The sequence below is a fragment of the Cydia amplana genome, chromosome 9, assembly GCF_948474715.1.
Source record: "Cydia amplana chromosome 9, ilCydAmpl1.1, whole genome shotgun sequence".
In the NCBI taxonomy this organism is placed as follows: domain Eukaryota; kingdom Metazoa; phylum Arthropoda; class Insecta; order Lepidoptera; family Tortricidae; genus Cydia; species Cydia amplana.
Window position 1 is genome coordinate 9,559,510 of NC_086077.1, and position 23,346 is coordinate 9,582,855.

The 23,346-nt window shown below is 36.9% G+C and overlaps 1 protein-coding gene across 1 annotated transcript in view; it reads left to right on the plus strand.

Moving 5' to 3' along the window:
* The first annotated feature begins 8,215 nt into the window (after nt 1-8,215).
* Nucleotides 8,216-23,346, plus strand: part of LOC134650832 (uncharacterized) — a 50,675-nt gene continuing 35,544 nt past the window's right edge. Inside the window, exons 1-10 of the mRNA XM_063505765.1 lie at nt 8,216-8,295; nt 9,023-9,185; nt 10,495-10,744; nt 11,162-11,265; nt 11,555-11,730; nt 12,161-12,230; nt 16,778-16,909; nt 18,156-18,366; nt 18,852-19,030; nt 20,602-20,679. Coding sequence (XP_063361835.1) covers nt 8,255-8,295; nt 9,023-9,185; nt 10,495-10,744; nt 11,162-11,265; nt 11,555-11,730; nt 12,161-12,230; nt 16,778-16,909; nt 18,156-18,366; nt 18,852-19,030; nt 20,602-20,679 — 1,404 coding nt within the window. The 5' untranslated portion in view covers nt 8,216-8,254. The remainder of the gene's footprint in view (nt 8,296-9,022; nt 9,186-10,494; nt 10,745-11,161; nt 11,266-11,554; nt 11,731-12,160; nt 12,231-16,777; nt 16,910-18,155; nt 18,367-18,851; nt 19,031-20,601; nt 20,680-23,346) is intronic.

Genomic DNA, 23,346 nt, shown 5'->3' on the forward strand with positions numbered 1-23,346 from the left:
TTTTCCTCCCGACGAATTCGTCTGTTAACACAGCGAGAAACGTGACCGGAGGAGCGGACTGTCTGATGTCACCCTAACAAAGTTCCCTGGTATTTCCCTTTGCTTTGTCCCTGAGTGGACCTTTCAGCTATTTGCTTTATACGGATTTTGGCAGCATTATTTGTTTTTCCTGCTAAGTGTGTATATTAGGTGCTTTAGGTAATTGTGAGCTTTGCAATGAAAGTTTTTCGTCTTTTATTAAATGTTAACCTTACCTCAGAAACTCTTTTCTTATTGGAACTATTCTCTAGTCTTGTTGACGAATTTCGACTTATGAGATATTGTTAAAATTATGTTAGATTATGAAAGTGTGTTGGGTCGCAGCACACATGAACGGAGTCGTTTTCGCCACGTTTATTCTTTTTCAACCACTTAAGTTATTTCAACGACACGGGCGGATTTGCGTATTCAATTGAACCATTTTAAAAGTAAAATATTGAATTCTATCATTCGTGTACCTACACTAAAAGTAGGTCGCCTTTATCATCGATTCCGTGACAGAGCGCGAATTTCTGGACTTATGAGTTGTACGATCGTCGTCTATTTGATACGGCACAGGGTGAGAGTGACATAAGTATTTATTTACGTTAAAAATTTAACCTATTAAAAATCTCTAGAGTAAGACCAAAGAAAGTCTGCAGCGCTAGATTAAAAGTAGTTTTTAAAAATCAGTATGTGACAACACCACAGAAAATGGATTAAATAGTCTTAATACTTGTGAAATTTCTACCATATTTTACCGTCTATGAAAAAATTAAGCTGTGCATTATCATCATCACTATCACTACATAGTATAAAACAAAGTCGCTTCCCGCTGTCTGTCTGTCTATCTGTATGCTTAGATCTTTAAAACTACGCAACGGCTTTTGATACGGTTTCTTTTAATAGATAGAGTGATTCAAGAGGAAGGTTTATGTATAATTTGTTAACCCGTGCGAAGCCGGGGCGGGTCACTAGTGGTAAAATAAATTTAATTCCAACAATAGATGTCACTATTATTATGTATACATATACTAATATTAATACATAATATTGGGAGAAAGTGACATTTGACTTCATCAAAATTATTGAGCTTTTGTAATATTTGCGACGGCCTAGTGGTAAATGTACAGAGGGCCTACCGCGAACACCGAAGTTCGCAAATTGCGGGCATCTATTTTTCTTCCATTAAGGCGTAATTAGATTGACAGAGAAATTGCCCGCAATTTGCGAACTTCGGTTTTCGGAAAACCTAAATTAACCATTAAAACAACAAGGGACAGGATCCCCGCTCCGAATGCGAGAGGATTCCCGCTCCGAATCGTTTCTGGTGCAAAGGCTGTCCATAGCCATCCAGCGGAGTAATGCCGTGAGCATTATGGGCACTTTTGCACCGGAAGCGATAAGGAACGGGTTTGAATAAAGCCCCCTCCAGACTATGTGCATGCTATATGCCGCGATTCGTGCACGAGTGTGGAGCGGGCTTAATAGTTACGGTATGTAATTATGTAAATATTTGTAATTAACAATAAACATAAATTAAAAATAAATTTTAGCTTTAACTAGTAGGTACCCATGCCGTGAGCATAAGCATGGAAGTTGTGGGTTCGAGGTCGAAACCCGGCTAGTACCAATGAGTTTCTAGAAATGTAAAGGGGCCCACTGATTAACAGTCCGCCGGACGGTATCGGCCTGTCAGTTAGAACAAAATTTTTCCGAACAACTGACAGGCCGATACCGGCCGGCGGACTGTTAATCAGTGGGTCCCTTTAGAGGAAGTTCATAAGGTAAGTATGCCTATACCTATTAGGTGTGTTCAATTAGCTGTGAAACCTTAGTCTAAACCAATATTATATTATCTACATATGGTGCAAGTATTAAGATGTTTCATTCCACTTACCCGTCATCAACTCCAAATTTTGTAAACATTATCGTTTTTGAGCTTGAATCGCCTCGCTCTGATTTTTTACAAGTGTAAAATTATTCGTCATGCGGAAAAGTAACTCCCGCACGCCGGTTTTGTAAGGTTTCACCATGTTTTTTCCGTTCATCACAGAACACAACGAATATTTAAACGATTTTGACAAACACATACCATAGTGAATGACGTTTACTGACTGCTAAAAAACATTGCCATATATAGTTTTTTAATTCGTTGTCAAATTATTGCGCTGCAGACTTTCTTTGGCCTTACTCTAGAACAGTGTCCATAATTATGATGTATGGCTCCCAGGTTTCAAAAAACCTGATTCCTATTGCCAGGCTGAAAAGTGGTGCTGTTTCCCACACCAGCTCTTTCAATTTCCCCCTTACACATTTCAAAAAATTTCGTCGTCGAAAAATTTGAGTTTTGGCACAAATCGGACTAGTGCTTCTATCTCTTAGCCTATGTGTGTCATCTGATTGATATTGGTATGGCAACATCGAATTTCTTGAAGCCTAGGAACACCCGTACAAGGTTTGGAAGTCAAACTGCGGTCTAATAATTATAGGTACGACATATACTTGTTCAAGCCAATCTTGTCAGTAGAAAAAGGCGGCCAATTTAAACAATCGCGGGTTAGAATAGCATTGAAATAGCAGCACCAAAGTGTTATTCTATGGAACTTTCTAACTATGTAAACAAAAGTCACTAGTAAATTGACATTCAGAGACAATTTTAATATGGCGGTTTGTTTACATAGTTAGCAAGCTCAGGTAAATTTAAGAGAATGTGTATAATTATCCCAGTTTTAATCAAATGCTTATTCGAATATTTAATTCAACAAGTTGCTATTTACAAAAAGTAGCAGGCGCCGTTATTGTAAAATAACAATCGCATCTATTTCGGGATATTGTTAGGAAAACATCAAAGAAATGTTTTCGATTAACGCGCCTACTTAATTTGTTTTTGCGCGAAATCCCAAAGCAATAACAGATGTTTTTTCAATCACGCCTGCTGTCGAAATAACATCAATAACATGGACACAAAAGGAACACATATAAGTAACATCATTCAGACGTAGATAAATGAAATTATAAGAATAATAAATGTAATGACACTTTCGAAACGCATGTTCCTGATATATGGGAGAAAACATATAGGTAGTTAGGTAGACTTTGAAACATTGTTAATATTTCGGGTGACGGTATGTAGGCAGTACATAGGCAGACGCATCAAAAACATAACTTAATCTACGCTGGCCACTGTCCGCAAATAGCCAGGTAAAAAAAAACTAAGGCAGAGAACTCTTTCTTCAACCAGTAGTTTAAGTCAAAATAACCACTCTTATGTTTCTCTAAAATATTAAAAAAACGACCAACAAAGTAGTGCTTTTGTAAATACATAATTTAAAAGAGCGCAATTGGTTCCCTACAAAAGATATGAAAAATTCACTAGTTATTACAATAGGGTAGGGAGCGTCGGCACGCACTGCTTTGATGTCGGGCACAAAGCTCGAACATTACTAATTAGAAGTGCAGTTAGTGCAGCAGCGTGGCGGAATGCACAGTTACTGCACAAAGTTACCACCTTTCATATTGCTGCACTTTACCCGGGAATGGCAAGCATTTTTACATGGCGGCGGCGGCGTGCCGGTTTGCACCGGCTTTTGTTGAGCTATTTGAGGCTGGAGACACACGAGTACATTGCGTGGTAAACATATCATACATATGAGGACAAGACACGTCATACATGATTGTGTCGAAAAAGTATCATGGAGATGATGAATTAGCCTAAATTTGACACACGAGTGTCGAGTTGTGATCTTCTAGCTTCATCATCGAATTATTTGCCTAATATCTACTGAACTGGCATTTCCACATAATATTACTAAGCCCGAATTAGTGACGTTACTACACTATAACGTGTTATTCTACGGAACTTGCTAACTATGTAAACAAACCGCCATATTAAAATTGCCTCTGAATGTAAATTTACTAGTGACTTTTGTTTACATAGTTATAGTTCCTTTTTTTAGCATTAGAAAGAACTTGAAAGAAGGTAAGCGATTTTGACATGTATTTTAATTGAAAAACACTTTTTAAAAATCAATAACTATTACTTATGAAAGCAGAAAACTATAAAAGATCGTATTAGATTCATAATTGTTACATATTCACCGTAACTTATTTTTAAAATGTGTTTTTCAATTAAAAGACACATCAAGATTGTTTACCTTATTTCTAATGCTAAAAAAACGAAGTATAGCAAGTTCCATAGAATGACACTTTACCTAAAGTTTGCTAGCTGAACATATTGGCTTCACTTCATGACACCATAAGCGCTCTAAGAATGGTCCAATATTTATTCGACGATTTCAATACACGTATGCCTCTGACGAGTGCTTTGGCATCACACACACATTTGTGGGCAACTCACACACACGCACATGTAACACCTTTTGCCTGAAACTTTTCTCTCTGCATTGATATTGTTCCTGTTTATGTTCCTCGATATTGTATAACATGGATTTTCTGTTGCATACGATGATAACAACTTATATACCCGCATTGTTAGGGCGGTTAATAGTAGATTGTGTAACAAGGGAGCAAAATGATATATTTACGGCGTGGGAATAGGTTCATTGAATGCTGAATGAAGCGAAGGATTCTATAATTGAATCCTGAGCGTAGCGAGCGTAATGATAAGAAACGAACATGGTGAATCAAGAACGAGTGACGAATACAGAATCATACGAAATAAGATAGTTATAAACGAATGAGACGAGCAATGCTTATATCATAGCATATTTAACTTTTTACCCACTGACCGTAATACTTCTGACCGAAAGGTATCGTCTTTCAGAGGTTTCGGGGCAAAATGTCGAATCCGACACAAGACCAGACGATTCAACGAAGCCACGTTGTTTTGTCGCCTAAATTAATGGGTTATTCCCACTAGTTACCACCAAGTTGTTACCAGTGGTAACTACTGGGAATTTTTTTCCCACCTTTTACCACTGGTAACTACTGGGAAAAATTATTCCCAGTAGTTACCACCAAGTTGGTTTAGTGGTAACTACTGGGAATTTTTATTCCCAGTAGTTACCACCAAAATTTTGTTAGAGTTAAATACTAATAAAAACAGTATAAAATAGTTTAGTATAAATATAGAGTGATTTAGTAAACAATTATAAGTCGATTAGTGTTTTAGTAAACTGCCTTAAACGTGACCAAGAATATTGAAACAGTTTAACCGGTACTAGTACAAAAACTATAAAATATGAAAGATAAATTTAATAATCCATTTAGATTATTTTTCAAGTGATTTTATAAGGTAATTCATAATCACTATACTATATATATGTATACTATACTATTTTTATACTGTTTTTATTAGTATTTAACTCTAACAAAATTTTGGTGGTAACTACTGGGAATAAAAATTCCCAGTAGTTACCACTAAACCGAGTTGGTGGTAACTACTGGGAATAATTTTTCCCAGTAGTTACCAGTGGTAAAAGGTGGGAAAAAAATTCCCAGTAGTTACCACTGGTAACAACTTGGTGGTAACTAGTGGGAATAACCCAAATTAATGTTTAACTAGTTTTAAGTTTTAAAATGCTTAAATGTTTGTTGGTCTATAAGGTGTATGAAATATGTTGCCTGCTTGACATTTTAAAATGAACTTACTTAATACAAATCAGTTGAAACACATCATCGTACTCAAACCCTAACAACATCTTACAATCCCCTTATTTAACAAAGAAATCTATAGACTACTTTATAGCTTTATAGATATCGCATACCTAGTATATGCAACCACAAATTAATTACATTCCAAACAACAAATATCAAAACTTCGTTCCTATAATATTCCACTAAATCACTATAACGAGAAAAACTTTGCTCATCGGATACGCATAAATAAACAACTCCAATCAAAACCTCTCTCACTTATAAACTAGAGCAAAACAATTCATGTAAAAAATATGCTTCAACGGTTATGCACGCGATGTTGTTTTTTTTTGTAAAAAGCTGTTCGAGCTCGCTCCGCGTTACCCGCTGATCTTTAATCTCTTAATTACATGAGAGCTGGGTGCACGGGTTTCACCAAAATAACTACCTACCTATGCAAAGTGGATGGCCTCCCTGCACCCTCCTGAATATGAATTATTCTTTCGTTGCTACAGCTTGGACGCATATTTTCATTTTATATGAGTTGCTACAGCGTGAAGCTGCGTAGCCGTTTTGCTAGTGGCTTTATTCGAATTTGACGTAGTTTAGATCGAAAACATTTTTTTTAAAGGCAAAATATAATGTTAATGAATGTATAATGTGTAATGACGACTGGTCTGCTCTAGTGGGGCGCTAACTCTGCCTGTGAAGCCGCGGTCCTGGATTCGAATCCCGGTAAGGGCATTTATTTGTGTGATGAGCACAGATATTTGTTCCTGAGTCTTGGGTGTTTTCTATATATATTTGTATATTATATATATCGTTGTCTGAGTACCCACAACACAAGCATTCTTGAGCTTACTGTGGGACTTAGTCAATCTGTGTAAGAATGTCCTATAATATTAATTGATTTATTTATTATTTAATGTTGCTAACCCAATAAATTGAAGTTACAATTTCCATAAAGTGCGCAAACAGTCCCGACGGAATATATCAGAGTACCATTTTGCGAACCGATCGGAGCGATGACAAGGGGGGTTTATGACGCTCAGTCGCTCACTGCTAGGAGTTTGGGACTTTCACCTCATTGGGGATATTCCAGTTTAGCACCGCGCTCGCCGTCCGTCGCACAAAGTAAAGACGCGTTTACACTGAGCAGTCTTGATAACCGGCATCACAGCAGCACCAAGATTTTAGCAGGCGATTCTCGAGCGTTAAATGCGGCTAACGTGGCTGATTAGTGATTACCCATTATAAACAAACGGAACGAAGCGATAGGGGGGTTTATGGCGCTCACTGCTAGGAGTTTGGCACTTTCACCTCATTGGGGATATTTTTAAAGTTTAGCGACGCGCTCGCCGCCTGTCACACACGCTAAGGGTGCGTTTACACTGGGTGGTCGTATACCTTGAAAAACCGGCAGCCGCAAAGCCAAGATTTTAGCAGGAGACTGTTGAATGTGGCTAATGCGACAGCTAGCCTACTAGTAAAGTACGGATTGAAGCGATGACAAAGTGGGTTTGTGGTGTAAGTGCTGTTACGAGTTTGGCACTTTCACCTCATTGGCGCGATTACACTGGATGGTTTTACAACTTCGACAGCAGGCGGAACAGTAGCTCCAGCGCCACGGGATTTGAACGAGAATATCTGAGATGCTGCTTGTATGACAATTTCATTTAGGTACCATAAACGAACTGATTGTAGCGATGTCAAGGTTTTATTTCATTGGAAATATAGTTCAGTTTAAGTAATATCCATTTCTGCGTCAGGAAAAACTGTAAAACCTTATACGCATCAATAACGGTTGCAATAAAGGAATTGACTTTTCTGTCTAAGAATTATGTAATAAATTTTAGTACAGGAGAAGTTATGTTTTTAATATATTAATTATGATAGGTATCACAGTGTGCCGCGGGGCTGCGCTCTCGTCCGTTTTGCACGCTTTACGACCGCCGCTCTCGTGAGCCGAGCGCAGTAAAGTTTCAATATCCGCCCAAATATGGCATTTCATTTCGGCTGCTTAGTGATACAGTCGAAATGAAACATAAAACTGTATTAGATTTCTCTTATAATGGACCCTGTGGGTGGATGGGTGTCTTTTTGCACGCGAATGTACAGGAGACATTCGAAAAGTTCCTTTCCTATCTTGTCGTATAAACAAAGAACAAATAAGATAGATAATACAAGGTAGATTTCAGGTTTATTTTAATATTTACGTTAGATTCGTGAGAATAACAACTCTAAAACTTTTTGACTTAAATATCACTAGAATAACACCAGATACTAATTCTAAGTATACGGCTGTAACATTCTTTAAATTCTTTTAGGCTATTAATATTTTTACTATTTTCGTTCCCAACGTTTTCTTATAACGGAGAGGCCGTTCGTAAGTGTATCATCAGTAATGCTGTAGGTACATACTTATTGACTTCGTGTACGTATGCTAAGCAATTTTATAGCTTGATATTTTGTGAAATGACTTATTTCAAACTGACTTGTACCTAACAATATACTGCCATAAAATAAATATATTTTATAAGCTTTTACTGAACTAAAGTTTTTGATAAAATACTAGATGGTTATGATACCATCATGTCTGAAATATAACTATTAATGTGAAAAGGAGAATTTAGTAAATATGTTGAGAAGCCTTAGTGAACCTTCCCTGGGGACTATCGGGTTAGTAATTGTATTGAATTTGGAATTTGTGTTAAATATTCAATATTAACAATATTATACAATGCATTTTATACAAAGTCTTATATTAAAATTTATTAAATGATATTGGTCAAATATCGGCAACCTTCAAATCAAGGGTGAACAGGCACCTTCTGGGCAGGCTCGCTCCATCGTAGGCCACGTCTTCGCCTCGGCTAGTCTCTGTGGCCATAAGTAAGCCCATTTATAAAATAAAAATATGCTTCGATTATCAGTTTCAAATTGCAACTTCCATGTATTGATTAAAAAATAATTAAAGCTAAAATAAGGTTGAGACATAAAAAGAGGTTTTTTAGGAGCTTATTAGGAGTTTCGGAGCTTTCAGTCAGGTAGTTCGATATTTATTCTGGCTTTTTTTTGTAATATTGACTTAATTGAGAGTATAGTTGCTGGAAGTTAAGGTGCAGTAGGTTCAGTCAGCAGAGTTTTTGAAAAATCCTAGTACTTGTTTAGTTCCCAATAAATTTTAATAGCAATTTCGAGGCCTTTCTCTAAAAACTTAATCGATTCGAAACCTGATTTATTGACCTGACTGAATAGAAAAAAATAATCACGAACATAGGTCGAAATTAATCTTAAATATAGGTACCTATGCAAAAAAATTTCACAAAAGCTTAAAATATGAATTTTGCTTTTAAAATTGCGCAATTTTATTTTTGATCGAACTTATAGATTACTTTTTTTACAGAACAACCAACACCGAGATAACAATAAGGTCGAGTCGCATCAACATCCACCATGACCAGAGCAAGCTGGACAAGCTGGGGCTCCGAGGACAGAGGTTCTTCGAGGGGCGGCTGTATCGCGTCACCATGGCTGTCATCCTTTTACCCTGGCTTATGTGGTGGCAGGTCAGGAGTTTTACATGCCTTCGAACTTCCCTTGGGGTCCTAACACTGCGTTCGTTTGTTCGTCATTTCACCTGTCTTTCTTTCAGAGAGGTAGATAACAAAATTTCGATTTTCGCGGTAGACACTGTCTTGGCGGAAAGGAATCGGTACAGTAAGTTTCACTGGAACGGGGAGCACACTGCCATCTGTGCTAATCAAACGATCTGACATGACTGGCGTTGTCGCATACGATGGTAGAATCACGCGTGATTACGCAGGTCATGCTAGGGGTGTCAGGTAGGGTAGTTATACCACTGCGTACTAATAGGTAGGTACTCGTTTATCAATGCCATATTCGTATTATGGATCGATTCCACCTCAGATGCCATTACCGCACTAACTAGTGCGGTAAACTAGCACCATATGTGCCGTAAGCAATATTAATATCCAGAGAAGAAAATGAGGACTACGTCTGTATGGAAAGGCAATGTCGCGCGGTGGTCCACTTTCGTCTTAACCCTTATCTTGGCAAGGCTCAAAATATCTTAAATATAATTTTTTTTTTAGTTTTTGGTCACCTATAGAGCATACTAGACTATTAAAAAATAAGGAAAAAAATCCAGGATTTTCCAGTTTCGGAAAATCATATGTATCATATTTGATACAATGCCAATCCCTCTACAAACTAGTTACCTACTTTTTATAAGAAAAATGTGGATTTTAATAAAAATAAAACATGTAATGCAACAGAAACCATCATTTATTGCTAATTAAACGCAATCCAAAGCATCAGATGATTATTACACCTGTAAAAATAAATTATATCTACGAATACCTGATCACAGGAAAGAAAAATTAGAACCCGTAAGGTTTAAAAAAACTCGTCAACAAAAGGTTGTGTAAAATAGGAAAAATAAACAAATTATCAAAAGTTTAAAAATTTACTACTACTATATCTATTAGTGCATACATTTTACATTGCGGTCGAATTTAATAGTTAATGCAGCAAAATGTAAATTATGGAAAAATATATACTAATCTGAGAAATAAGTGCAAACTTCCAGTACGAAACGAAATCTGTTGTTTACTTGGCGCCATTTTGATTATTACTTATTAATTTACAATGACACTTGTGTCTATTATTTTTTTCTATAATTAAGGAGCCTGGCTCGACATATTTATGGCAGAATTATTTTGTTAGGTAATAAAGTGAACCTGCTAGATTTTTTAAAGTGCCATGTATCACGGGTGTTACAATGCCAAGATAAGGGTTAAGGCATACGTAGCGCTATTAAATTTCATTTTAGATAAACCATTTTCATTATTGCAGGTCCTTGTACAAGTTACGAATATATACCAGTACATTAGCCTTCTACTGACGGAATATTATTATGATGAGACCTTCGCCTTGAGATACTTCCTGGATACTACCATTTGCGATTTTATTTTCGCGGGGGATGTTTTTGTATATGTATTGCACGCTTTCTGGACTTTGGCCCGACTTCATATAAGAGTTTACAGGAGAAATACCATATTACTACTCTACGATATGGTCAGTCTTATACCATTGCGCTTGGTATGTAAGTATATTGAACTATGATGGTGTCTGTCTATCCTAAATGTACTTATTGTGTAGTAAATTGTTAACCAAGGAATGAAAGGCACTCATTTCTGCCGAGGTACAATAATCCGAGGCTGAAATGATGCCTTCCACCAGAGGCATCATTTTTTAAACATGACATTTTTTTAAAGCATTTCTTGATGGTACTTTCAACTAATAGGTAAAAGTATGGTTATTTATGGAAAGGGAGTTAATTCATATCAGAATGGAAATTGTATAACAAATCCATTTATGAGTAAAACCAAATTTCAATTGCTTATCGACTTATCGTAAAAAAATCGTATTTTGTGCATATTCAACAAAATTCTTTGCCACTAGTTGACAGGCATTTAGTGTTTATCGATGCATTGAATGGTCACTTATTTGTTTCTTTTAGTTCAAAACAGTGTGGACTACCGCTACTTGGCCACCATGAGCTGTTGGTTTTCTATAGGCCGTATATACAGGCTGATAATTTTCTTTATTCAAGTCAACGAGTATGTAAGTACCTATTCACTTAGTAAGTACATATTTATATCTCAAAAAACACCATTAATAACCGCGGTCAACGCACTCGTCTGTTATCGCATTCCGAGCGATAACTCGTAATAGTCGTAATGTGATTATGGGTGGTGTATAATAAACCCTCGTGAACGTCAGCTGCAACTCCGTTGGTGGGTGGAGAAACGGGAGGCAGACACATGTAAAAAAATTGTCAATGCATAATTGCATTACCCTCTTTCAGAGCATGAGAAATGAAAATACTGTAAACAGGCTCTTACCGTTGCAGATGCACAGGTCAAGGCGACTGATTTTACTCACGCAACATTTCGCATTGATAGTGTTGTTCTTGCACGGTGCGACATGCGTTTGGTACCACATTCATAAAGTGACTTTTGATTCATCTAAACATTACAACCTCGGATATCCTCCGCAAGTCGGAGCTGACCAGCTAAGGTTTAACAAGTGAGTTTAATGTAAATGATATTATCCGTAAGTACGTAATACTAAAAGATCGCAAAATAAGGTTTTTAGCAAACAGATTTTAGAGATGTCAACTGTCTTGGAATCTAACTAAAGTCTGTTACGGGTATATCTCTTTGGATTTACCTGATATGTTTTTTTTTTTAATGAGTGCAGCCATTTCGGTTGTTTAAAGAATAAGCATACTTAGGGCGTCGCCAGCTGAATTCCTTGACTGTACAGTCGCCTGCAATAATATGTTACACAACGAAGGCCGCAAAAATAGGTATCTGATACGATCTATTTTGTAGAGCCATAAGAACGGATCACATAGATATTTTTGCGGCCTTCGAATAATAGCATATTATTGCAGATGACTGTACATGTTGCCATATTAGGTACCACATTGAAATACATATGTTTTGTTTCACAGTTATATGGGTTGCTTCTATTACTGTGCCTGTCGCCTTTTAAATGTCATATTTGGCGATTCTTTTCCTGTTGTAAGTATATTTCAAAGTTCAAACTGTCGTGGCAGACTTAGAATAACTAGGTATAAATGTATACTATACTTTTATACTATACTTGTACTACACTTTTGTACTATACTTTTCTCAATAAATTATTTGTATTTGTATTTGTATAACTGCCTACTGGGCATCCATCGTATGAAAAAGGAACCTCGACACGAAAAGAAGAAGACTAGGGGCCCGTTTCTCAAAAGCTTGTAACTTGTAATACAAGTGGATGTCACTTTTTGACAGCTTTGGTTAGAAAGGGACTTCCACTTGTATTAAAAGTTACAAACTTTTGAGAAACGGGCCCCTGGTATATCCATAGGTCACTAATAGGTGATATAGTGACGGTTCCAGTTTTTTTTGTACCTGCCCGTGAAAGTAACATAATTCATACAAGCTTTATGATATATCTTTCAATCTAAAAACTCATTACAATACATGTGTTGTTAGTGGTTTAGTTTAATTCTTGTCATATCGGTGTATATGTTATCGTAAAAACCCGAACCGACTTTATATTTCACTAAAAACGGGTTTTTAAGGTAATATATCCATTGAAATCATTATGTAACATCTTAAAACAATTTGGATTTAAACAACAGATTAACCAACCAACTAGAATAACGACATCAACAGAAACCTGTATCGACCACATATACACTAACATACCTAGAACTGACATTAAAAATACATACTGTTATCAAATGAATTTATCTGACCACTTGAGTACAAGCATTGTAGTTAATATGTGTAGAAATAATTTAAATACAGGCTATATAGCTAAACGTATTTTTTCAAAGGAGAAAATAAATGGTTTTAAACAAAGCTTAATCTTTTATCAATGGGACGCCTTGTTAGCAAAAAACGTATGTCCTAGTAAACAATGTGAGTCTGTTTTAAATGTTATCAAACACACTTTTGATGTACACTTCCCAGTGAAGAAATGTCCAGTAAATAATAGGTCAAGTGTGTGGGCCAATGACACTTTGCGACAATTACGTAACCAGATTCGTCTTTGTAAACAAAATTTATCTATGGGTAGTGTGGATATTTTTTCGCACTTGTTAGGACTCGAGTCCCGTTATTCCCTCGAACTAAAACAGACTCGAACTAAGTATATTAATAAACAAATAGCATTATGTGACGACATGTGTAGGGGTGTGTGGCGTATTATAGCGTCGGAGACGTGCAATAACAAAAAAAGCGGCCAAGTGCGAGTCGGACTCGCCCATGAAGGGTTCCGTATTTAGGCGATTTATGACGTATAAAAAAAAACTACTTACTAGATCTCGTTCAAACCAATTTTCGGTGGAAGTTTACATGGTAATGTACATCATATATTTTTTTTAGTTTTATCATTCTCATATTTTAGAAGTTACAGGGGGGGGGACACACATTTTACCACTTTGGAAGTGTCTCTCGCGCAAACTATTCAGTTTAGAAAAAAATGATATTAGAAACCTCAATATCATTTTTGAAGACCTATCTATAGATACCCCACACGTATGGGTTTGATGAAAAAAAAATTTTTCAGTTTCAGTTCGAAGTATGGGGAACCCCAAAAATTTATTGTTTTTTTTCTATTTTTGTGTGAAAATCTTAATGCGGTTCACAGAATACATCTACTTACCAAGTTTCAACAGTATAGTTCTTATAGTTTCGGAGAAAAGTGGCTGTGACATACGGACGGACAGACAGACGGACAGACGGACAGACGGACAGACGGACAGACAGACAGACATGACGAATCTATAAGGGTTCCGTTTTTTGCCATTTGGCTACGGAACCCTAAAAACGCGGGAGCGGAGCGCTAGACGTACTCGTGAGCAGGTCGGAGGGCGACTGCGCTGAGGCGCGCGCGACCGCCGCCGCGCAAGCGCTAAACCGGTATTACACTACTGCAAATGCCCACAATCCGAAACCATGTCCTAGGGATGCGCTCGCTTACCTAGAAAAATACTTACCGGCTGAGCTCTTAGAATTTCAATTTAGACCTTTTACCCTGGACGAAATTATTCAGGCATTAAAGCAGATAAAATGTAAACCATCTAAAGATAACAATGATATGACTACTAACATACTCGGATATCTCCCACCTGCCTTAGTATCTTTACTGCTGAAGTTGTTTAATGATTGCGTCTTCGCAGGAGTGTACCCTGATCCACTCAAAATTATTAAAATTCAGCCTATCTACAAGGGAAAAGGCGAGATGCATATTCTCAAGAACTTTAGGCCTGTCGCACTGATACCAATTATCTCCAAAGTCTTCGAGAAATTACTTAGTAAGCGAATCATGAACCACCTTGTAGATAATAACATCCTGAATAAGCACCAATACGCGTACCAAGCGGGAAGATCGACGGTGAGCGCGGCGCGCGATTTGAAAGCGCGGGTGCTTGCCCACCTCGACGGCGGGCGGCAGGTTGCGGCAGTCTTCTGCGATTTGTCGCGCGCCTTCGAGATGGTTGATCACCAGCTCCTCCTACAAAAAATGTGGTGCTACGGAATTGGGGGTCACTTTCACAAATTAATTGAGTCGTTCTTGAAAAACCGAGTGCAGCGGACCCACGTCTTAAACTCCAAGTCCAGTCTGGATCCCACAGGCGAGTGTGCCGTGCCCCAGGGATCCACGATTGGTAATTACCTATTCTTGCTGCTTGTCAACGACATCACGGCTGCTAGCTCCGATGCTGAATACGTAACTTACGCGGATGACACTTGCATCATAGTCAGCGATAGTAGTATTGATAACCTTACGCGGAAACTGACTCATATTATGACCCAGATATCAAAGTGGTTCCGTGCCAACGGTATGTTGTTGAATGTGGAGAAGACCAACTTGATACATTTTCAACTTCGAAAGTCCCATACAGAGTTAAAAATAAGTATTGACAACACCCCAATACCCCAAGTTGGCTCAGGACCGCTTCGGCCTCAGTTTAATTTCGTCATCTCCATAAATCGTCCACAGTGCCATGTCGTCAGCCTACAATTCCTAAATCGTCACCTTCCTAACTTGCCTACTTTCTGATATCGTCAATACCCCATTTTGTCTAAATTCCTATTTTGACCATAGTGCCAACTCGTCCAATATCTGATATCGTCAATATACCATTTTTGTCTACGTTCCTATTTCGACCAAAGTGCCAACTCGTCCGCGTTCTTTTATTTGAATTGAGAATGTAGAATTAATACTGATTGTCACTTAAACTGTCAGAAGCAGCACACATTTTATTCTTCAGTTACAATTAGTATTTGCTGTTGTCACACTTGTCCTTAACCATAAAGATAAGTTTGATGATAATGATGATGTACTATTAGGGCTGCTATGTAGTTGACGAGTTGGCACTGTGGTCTAAATAGGAATGTTGACGAGTAAGCACTATGGACGAATTAGGAGTGTTGACGAATCGGCACTGTAGTCTAATTAGGAATATAACCAAGTTACTACAGTGGCCCACGTAAGAAAGCGGGCGAGATAAGAAAGTGACGATATAGGAATGCTGGCGAATCGGAACAGTAGACCAAATGCGAATGAGAACTACTTAAGAAGTTGCCGAAATGAAACTGAGGCCGAAGCGGTCCTGAGCCCCCAAGTTGACCAAACTAAATACTTAGGCTTTATTATTGATACTGGTCTGACATGGTCAGCTCACATAGACAGTATGTGCGACAAGTTATCTTCAGCAGCCTTTGCAATATCGAGACTGGCCCCGACACTTTCAAACGAAAACATAAAAAAAGCATATTACGGGTATTTTCACTCGATATTGATTTATGGTATCGACCTGTGGGGGACAGCGGCCGATCGCGAGCGAGTGTTCAAGCTACAAAAGCGGGTAATACGAATAATCGCGGGGAAACCTTACGACCACTCAGCACTGGCCTTGTTCATTAAACATAAAATCTTAACATTACCAAGTGTCTACATTTTAGAAGCGTGCAAGTATGTTAGAAGTAATCTCAATTCGTTTAAAACCCGTGAGCAGCAGTCAGGCAGAAGCACGCGCGGGGGAAGTCTGCTTTTGGTCCCGCCCCATACTACCGCTAAAGCTAGGAAATCCGTCGGTGTGTTAGGAGTCAAACTATTCAACTCGTTACCTGCCGACATCAGATGTGCCCCTAGTGACGTCACATTTGCTACTAAAATCAAAAAGATATTAGTAGAAATGGCCTGCTACACCATCGACGAATTTTTCGATAAGGTGTCATCGATCCACGCACACAATGTAAATAAGTAAATAGATCATAAGTTATTATTTATTGCATTTTTCTAATGTCTCCATTGTACCTGTGTACTTGGATTTTAAATTTGTAATAATGAAATTGACATTTGTATTGAAACGATTATATAATTTACATTTAGTTAAATGTAATCCAATTGTATGTAACAAATCTTGACGTGTAATTACTTTTATCAATAAAAATATGAATATGAATGAATATGAAAGACTACGTAGTATGCTATCTCCCTGATTCCCATTTCTTTTATATATTATGTTTTATGTAACTCATGTCGGTATTTATTTTTATAGTTCCCCTTGGAAATGTGGCTGACATCAGCCATGATGATAATGGGACACTGTATCGTGCGATATCGTTTCATTGGAAAGCTCACTTGGGATTTGGTTGTGGTAAATAGCCGCCGTCTGCTGTACGTAGACCAAGTAAGTTATTCTTATAACTAATTTAAACAGAAAATACTATAAGTAGTTCTATCACAGAATAGTATTTCATAAAGAATGGACACGCACCGAATGGAAGTACCTCACTCTACGGTGGCAAATTGTCTACTGCCTGACATAATCTCAGTTCGTTGTTGGTTTAACAACACGATGACGGAAAGATATTGTCCCAAGCTTATTATACTTACTTACTTTACTCTTTGGTCCCAAGTATGGGTGCCTGTCAATTTCAGTAATATCTGGGAGACCGAGCTTTGCTCGGAAAACATACAAAAACCCAAAAATCAGCGTTTTCCCAGAGGAAAAACCTAGCTAGATCGACTATTTCGATCGGCAAATTTCATCGAAATCGTCAGAGCCGTTTCCGAGATCCTCAAAATATAAATAAATATACAAGAATTGCTCGTTTAAAGGTATAAGATAAGATATAATCACTTTTTATTGTACCACGTTGTTATGGTACGCCACGTCAAAATATTTTCAACTTACTCCCATAAGGCACTTGTTACACAGGCACAGACATTGATGCGATAATAGACATGAAGTATGCACTAAACGATTTCCTAACTTTACTATGGCGTGTCCATCCATAGTATACCTACTCCTAAAACTACCCTCCAGAAAAAAAAAACCTTATTTACCTATGTATATTGCATGTTTTAAGTATTTTACAGAAGGCGTACGTGTGTTCGTGGTAGTAACAAAGAATGTTTAAAATTTCGTCTCCCAAGAAAGTTAAAAGAAGTTTAAAATTTTTATAGAAATCTTGTCGGTGTTGAACATTCATTCCGATTGTAACTTTTATTGGATAACTGGGTTTTGTTCGCGTGGCTAGGATATTATGTATTCTTCGTGAGCTGAGCATTTTTTCTGGCAAAAATTTGCTTTTTGTTATGCTTAATTGGAATTCACGAACTGTCTCAAGCAAGTTATAGTAGGTAATACACATAAATATCTCGATTGGTCTTCTTTCTATGCTGACGTTTATGTAAACGAAAATTTATGAGTATGAAAGTCTTACCTACTACTACAAAGCTTCGTTTATTTGATAGTGGCAAAGTATAAATAAATACTTAAAATTTAGAAATAATGAAATAGTGGAAAAACTAACTGTCTCGGGCGAGACTCGAACTCTTACAGTAGCACACACACACACACATACACACATACACAGTACCATACATATTCCGCTTACTACAGTATTAATTTACTTAAAATTTACTTCCAGTTCCACCACATGTTAGACTACCTACAAAAGTCCGGTGCCCCACAAACGCTGGTAGAGCTCGCCTATACATACAAGATGCAGCTTTGGCGCATGAAAGACGGAGTCTTGACGTCTGATCACCTTCAAAAACTACCGCTGCCGCTGCAGATGGAACTAATTTATGACATTAACATAGCCCACTTCCACGATACTCTGATATTTCGAGATTCACGTAAGACTTTATAGCATGTTGTTTTAGCATTAGGCTATCAATTATTTGATTAAAATTGTATTCGTTACCCAACCCAGTATCAGACGCCCTCGCCGAAGACGAAATGCCTACCAATGCTTGCTCTTGGTGATTTTTTATGATTGCATAACACGTTTGCTAGTAATAGTTAAATATCAATAGTTTACCTACTATAAAACGCATGTACTTAATCAGAATGGCTAGGTCGAAACGTATTTAAAAATAAACACTGGCGTTATTCATAAACGTCTGCCAAGTTAATCAGCTGATGATCGTCGTTTGTCCCTCTCTATGGCATAACGACAGATAGGGACAAATGACGATCATCAACTGATTAAGTTAGGAGTCGTTTATGAACAACGCCATTAGAGTGCTAGTTCTGTTTTGGAATATGACATATTCGATATATAGCCGAGGTGACATTCCGCTTACTAATCTTGATAGATTTCAATTTCATTATCTTGTAGCCGAAGCGTTTTTGCGCCAGATTTCTCTGCTCATGCGCCACGAGATCTTCATGGCTGGCCAGCATATCTGGAACCAAGATGTGGTGAAGAACGGCATGATCTGCCTGAAGAAGGGCGTCGTGGAGATGCTGTCTGACGAGGACAATGAGAGCCCGATGATAGCCTTCACGGAAGGAACGGTCAATATAGTTCATACTTAATAATTGCCTCTGAATCTGATCTATTGATAAATTGCGTATCTATACTCTTGTACAGCTACCTTGGGCCCGTTTCCCAAAAGTTTGTAACCTGTAATACAAGTGGGAGTCCCTTTCTAACAAAAGCTGTTAAAAAGTGACATCCGCTTGTATTACAATACAAGTTACAATCTTTTGAGAAATAGGCCCCATGTCAGTGGCAAAGAGAAGAGTATAGGATCCAATACATTCTACGACTCTTCTCTTTCCGCACAGACTAGGTATACTAAGTTGAATCATGATATTATATCCGTTCAACTATAAACATCACCTATTACAAATTATTTCCAAATCGCCATACTTCCGGAGTGTAGGTATTTTAAAATGACTGGAGGAATCGTGTAATGGCAAAAGCTTGTCTAATGTAAATAAATAAACCTTTGGATAGGATCCAATGGTGCCTATTTTTAACTGACATTCCCAACTGCGGGCATTCAGTATTTAAATGTCTGACTTTCTGCTACTGCCTAAAATAACCTGCTTTTATGTAGTTGACGTGATCAAATAATTTATTTATTTATATTGAAATCTCATTTTACGATTTTTTTTCTTATGTATAGCAAAACCTAAGCTTTCTTAGACTTCAGAGACTCAGTAGCAGTTGTTTTGTTTGTAAATAATTTGGAGATTTGGAACCCTAAGCCCTAATATTTAGACGGCTCTCGATGCATGCGATTTTAGTTACATTGCGGACCATTGAGGTTACAACGATTCAGCCGACCGATCAAATAACGCAATGTAATGAAACTCGCACGCGAGATCTCGCACCGTCTAAATGAGCCCGAGTTACTCAATGAAAACTCATAATAGTCATAATTGATTGAACTTTTATTAAACTAGCAACATTTTAAAGAAAAATAAAAATTTTCAAAACATAATAACATTTAAAATAAAAACTTATTTATAAATAAAAAAACCGGCCAAGTGCGAGTCGGACTCGCGCACGGAGGGTTCCGCACCATCAACAAAAAATAGAGCAAAACAAGCAAAAAAACGGTCACCCATCCAAGTACTGACCCGTTGCTTAACTTCGGTCAAAAATCACGTTTGTTGTATGGGAGCCCCACTTAAATCTTTATTTTATTCTGTTTTTAGTATTTGTTGTTATATCGGCAACAGAAATACATCATCTCATCTGTGAAAATTTCAACTGTCTAGCTATCACGGTTCGTGAGATTACAGCCTGGTGACAGACGGACGGACGGACGGACGGACGGACAGCGGAGTCTTAGTAATAGGGTCCCGTTTTTACCCTTTGGGTACGGAACCCTAAAAAACTGGCCTAATTGATTGTGGAATATGTACAACAAATTGTACGCGGAGTCTCAGGGGGTTAAATTTAAAATTACTCTTATTTAGTTAATGTTCTCTCAGTAAAGTGAACAATGGGTAATTTCAGTATTCTCTTGAATAAAACATCCCATTACTTTTCCAACACAATTTTTAAACAAAAAAGTAAGTACTTTAACGCAATCAAAAACGATTTATGATTGAAAAGTTTTTTGATTTCCCAGGTTCTGGGAGAGCTGAGTTTGTTCTACTCGATCCCGGCCAAAGTTACCGTCACAGCTGCTACGTACGTGGAGCTACAGGCAAGTATAAGGCTTTCAACTTTTCGAATGAATTAGCAGAAACGGGTTATTGCTAGAGACTGTCGTCGCACTTAAGCTTAATTATTATACATACCTATAGTGTTCGTTCCTGTACCTATCCTAAAATTAAATAAAATTATTAGTATGACACAAAGTTGTTTGTATACGTGTACGGAATAGTCCCTATGACGGAATTGGCCGCATTGACCTTACATATAATTAATATTATACATTTGTAGGTTTATATACTGTATAGGTTTTAGTTTATGTTATATATGTGTGTATCCTTTAATAGGTACCTTATAACGTTTATTAACTACTAGCTGTTGCCCGCGACTTCGTACGCGTGGATTTGTATATTGTGGTTATAAATTCTACATTAGCTTAGAACATTATGCAGCAAAAGATAGCAGTAGGGACGGTTAATCATTTGTTAATTATTATACAACGCATGAGATTTGTCTTTCACAACCTGGCTACAAAGTTTCGAGCCCCTAACTGAATAAAATTGTTCTCGATAATCTCGATATAATCTCTCTCAAACCCCAGAAGATTTTCAAGTCCACTATTTAATAAAACCTACTACCTAACTACCTATTTACGAAGTTTGAAGTTCCTAGCTTTAAATAAAATTTGAACCCTCTACCAACTCTCAACCCCTGTTTAAACTTTTAGGGGATGAATTTTTAAAAACGCTGAAATTACTTTTCTTGTATTGTAATAATATGCCTTTATACAACGATTCAAGTCCCGCACTCCAATAAATATTTGGGTTCCATACAAATTTTCGACCCCCTTCACCACCTTGGGGGATGAATTATCAAAGACTCTGAAATTAGTTTTCTTTTCTCTTAATAAAATACCTTTTTACGAAGCTTCAAGTTCCTAGCATTAAATAAAATTATTACCTATACAATCTTTCAACCCCTTTTTAACCCTGTTATGGGATGAATTTTTAAAAACGCTGAAATAAGTTTTCTTGTGTTCTAATACTATGGCGTTATACAAAGATTTAAGTCTCGCACTGTCAAAAATATTTGATCTCCATACAAACTTTCAACCACGTTTTCACCTCCTCGGGGGATGAATTTTTAATAACGCTGAATAGGTTTTTTGTTTTTTATTAAAATACCTTTTTACGAAGTTTCAAGTTCCTAGCTTTAAATAAAATTTGAACCCTATACAAACTTTCAACCCCTTTTGGACCCTTATAGGGTATGAATTTTTAAAAACGCTGAAATTACTTTTCTCATATTCTAATAATATGTCATTATACAAAGATTCAAGTCCCGTACTTACAAAAAATATTGACCTCCATACAAATTTTCAACCCCTTTTTCACCACCTTAAATGTTGAATTTTGAAAAACGCTAACATTAGTTTTCTTCTCTTTTAATGAAATAACTTTTAACGAAGTTACAAATTCGTAGCTTAAAATAAAATTTAAACCCTATACAATCTTTCAACCCCTTTTTAACCCTTTTAAAGGATGAATTTTTGAAAACGCTGAAATTACTTTTCTTGAGAATTAATAATATGGCTTTATACAAAGATTCAAGTCCCGCACTCTAAAAAATATTTGATCTCCGTACAAACTTTCAACCCCTTTTTCACCACCTCGGGGGATGAATTTTTAAAAACACTGAAATTTGTTTTGTTGTTTTTTAATTTAATACCTTTTTGCGAAGTTTCAAGGTCCCATCTTAAAATAAAATTTACACCCCAAGACAAAGTTTCATCCCCTTTTTTACCCCCTCAGGGGTTGAATTTCCTAAAACGTCGCAATTCCTTTTTTTGCAATCGGCTATTATGCCTTTCTAAGAAGTTTCAAAGCATTTGTAGTGGATTCAAACTTTCAACCCCTTTTTAACCCTGTTAGGGGATGAATTTTCAAAATCGCTGAAATTACTTTTCCTGTCTTATAATAATATACCCATATACAAAGTTTCAAGTCACACACTCACAAAAATATTTGATCTCCATACAAACTTTCAACCCCTTTTTCACCACCTTGGGGGATGAATTTTCGAAAACGCTGAAATTAGTTTTCTTGTTTTTTAATATAATACATTTTTACAAAGTTTCAAATTCCTAGCTTAAACTAAAACTTGAACCCCATACAACCTTTCATCCCCTTTTTAACCCCCTTAGGGGTTGAATTTTTCAAAATCGCTTCTTATCTCTTGTACACTTTACAAATGCAACCTAGTGTGCAAATTTCAACTTTTTAGCTTTTGTAGTTTCGGCTCTGCGTTGATGAATCAGTCAGTCAGTCAGTCAGTCAGTCAGTCAGTCAGGACACTTGCATTTATATATATAGATAAGTTACCTATAATGTAAAAGACCTTAACTGAAAACCAAATGAAAACACTATTACGTAGTAACATAAATATTTTATGATAATATTTTATGAATAACCATTAAAATGGCTGCTGCACTCAATTTTTAAGCCGTTCTCGGCGTGATGATTAACGGCTTCTGTTAATGATGGCCAATTTCATTTTCTGATTTCATAACGATATAGCGAAAGCACTGAATATTATTTTAGTAAAATAAATTTATGGCACATGGAAAATATTTTACACAAAGCCAAAGATTAATATTTTATGTGTTCAGCTACTTGTGGTTTAATTATATTAACGGATGTTTAATATATATTAAGTTATT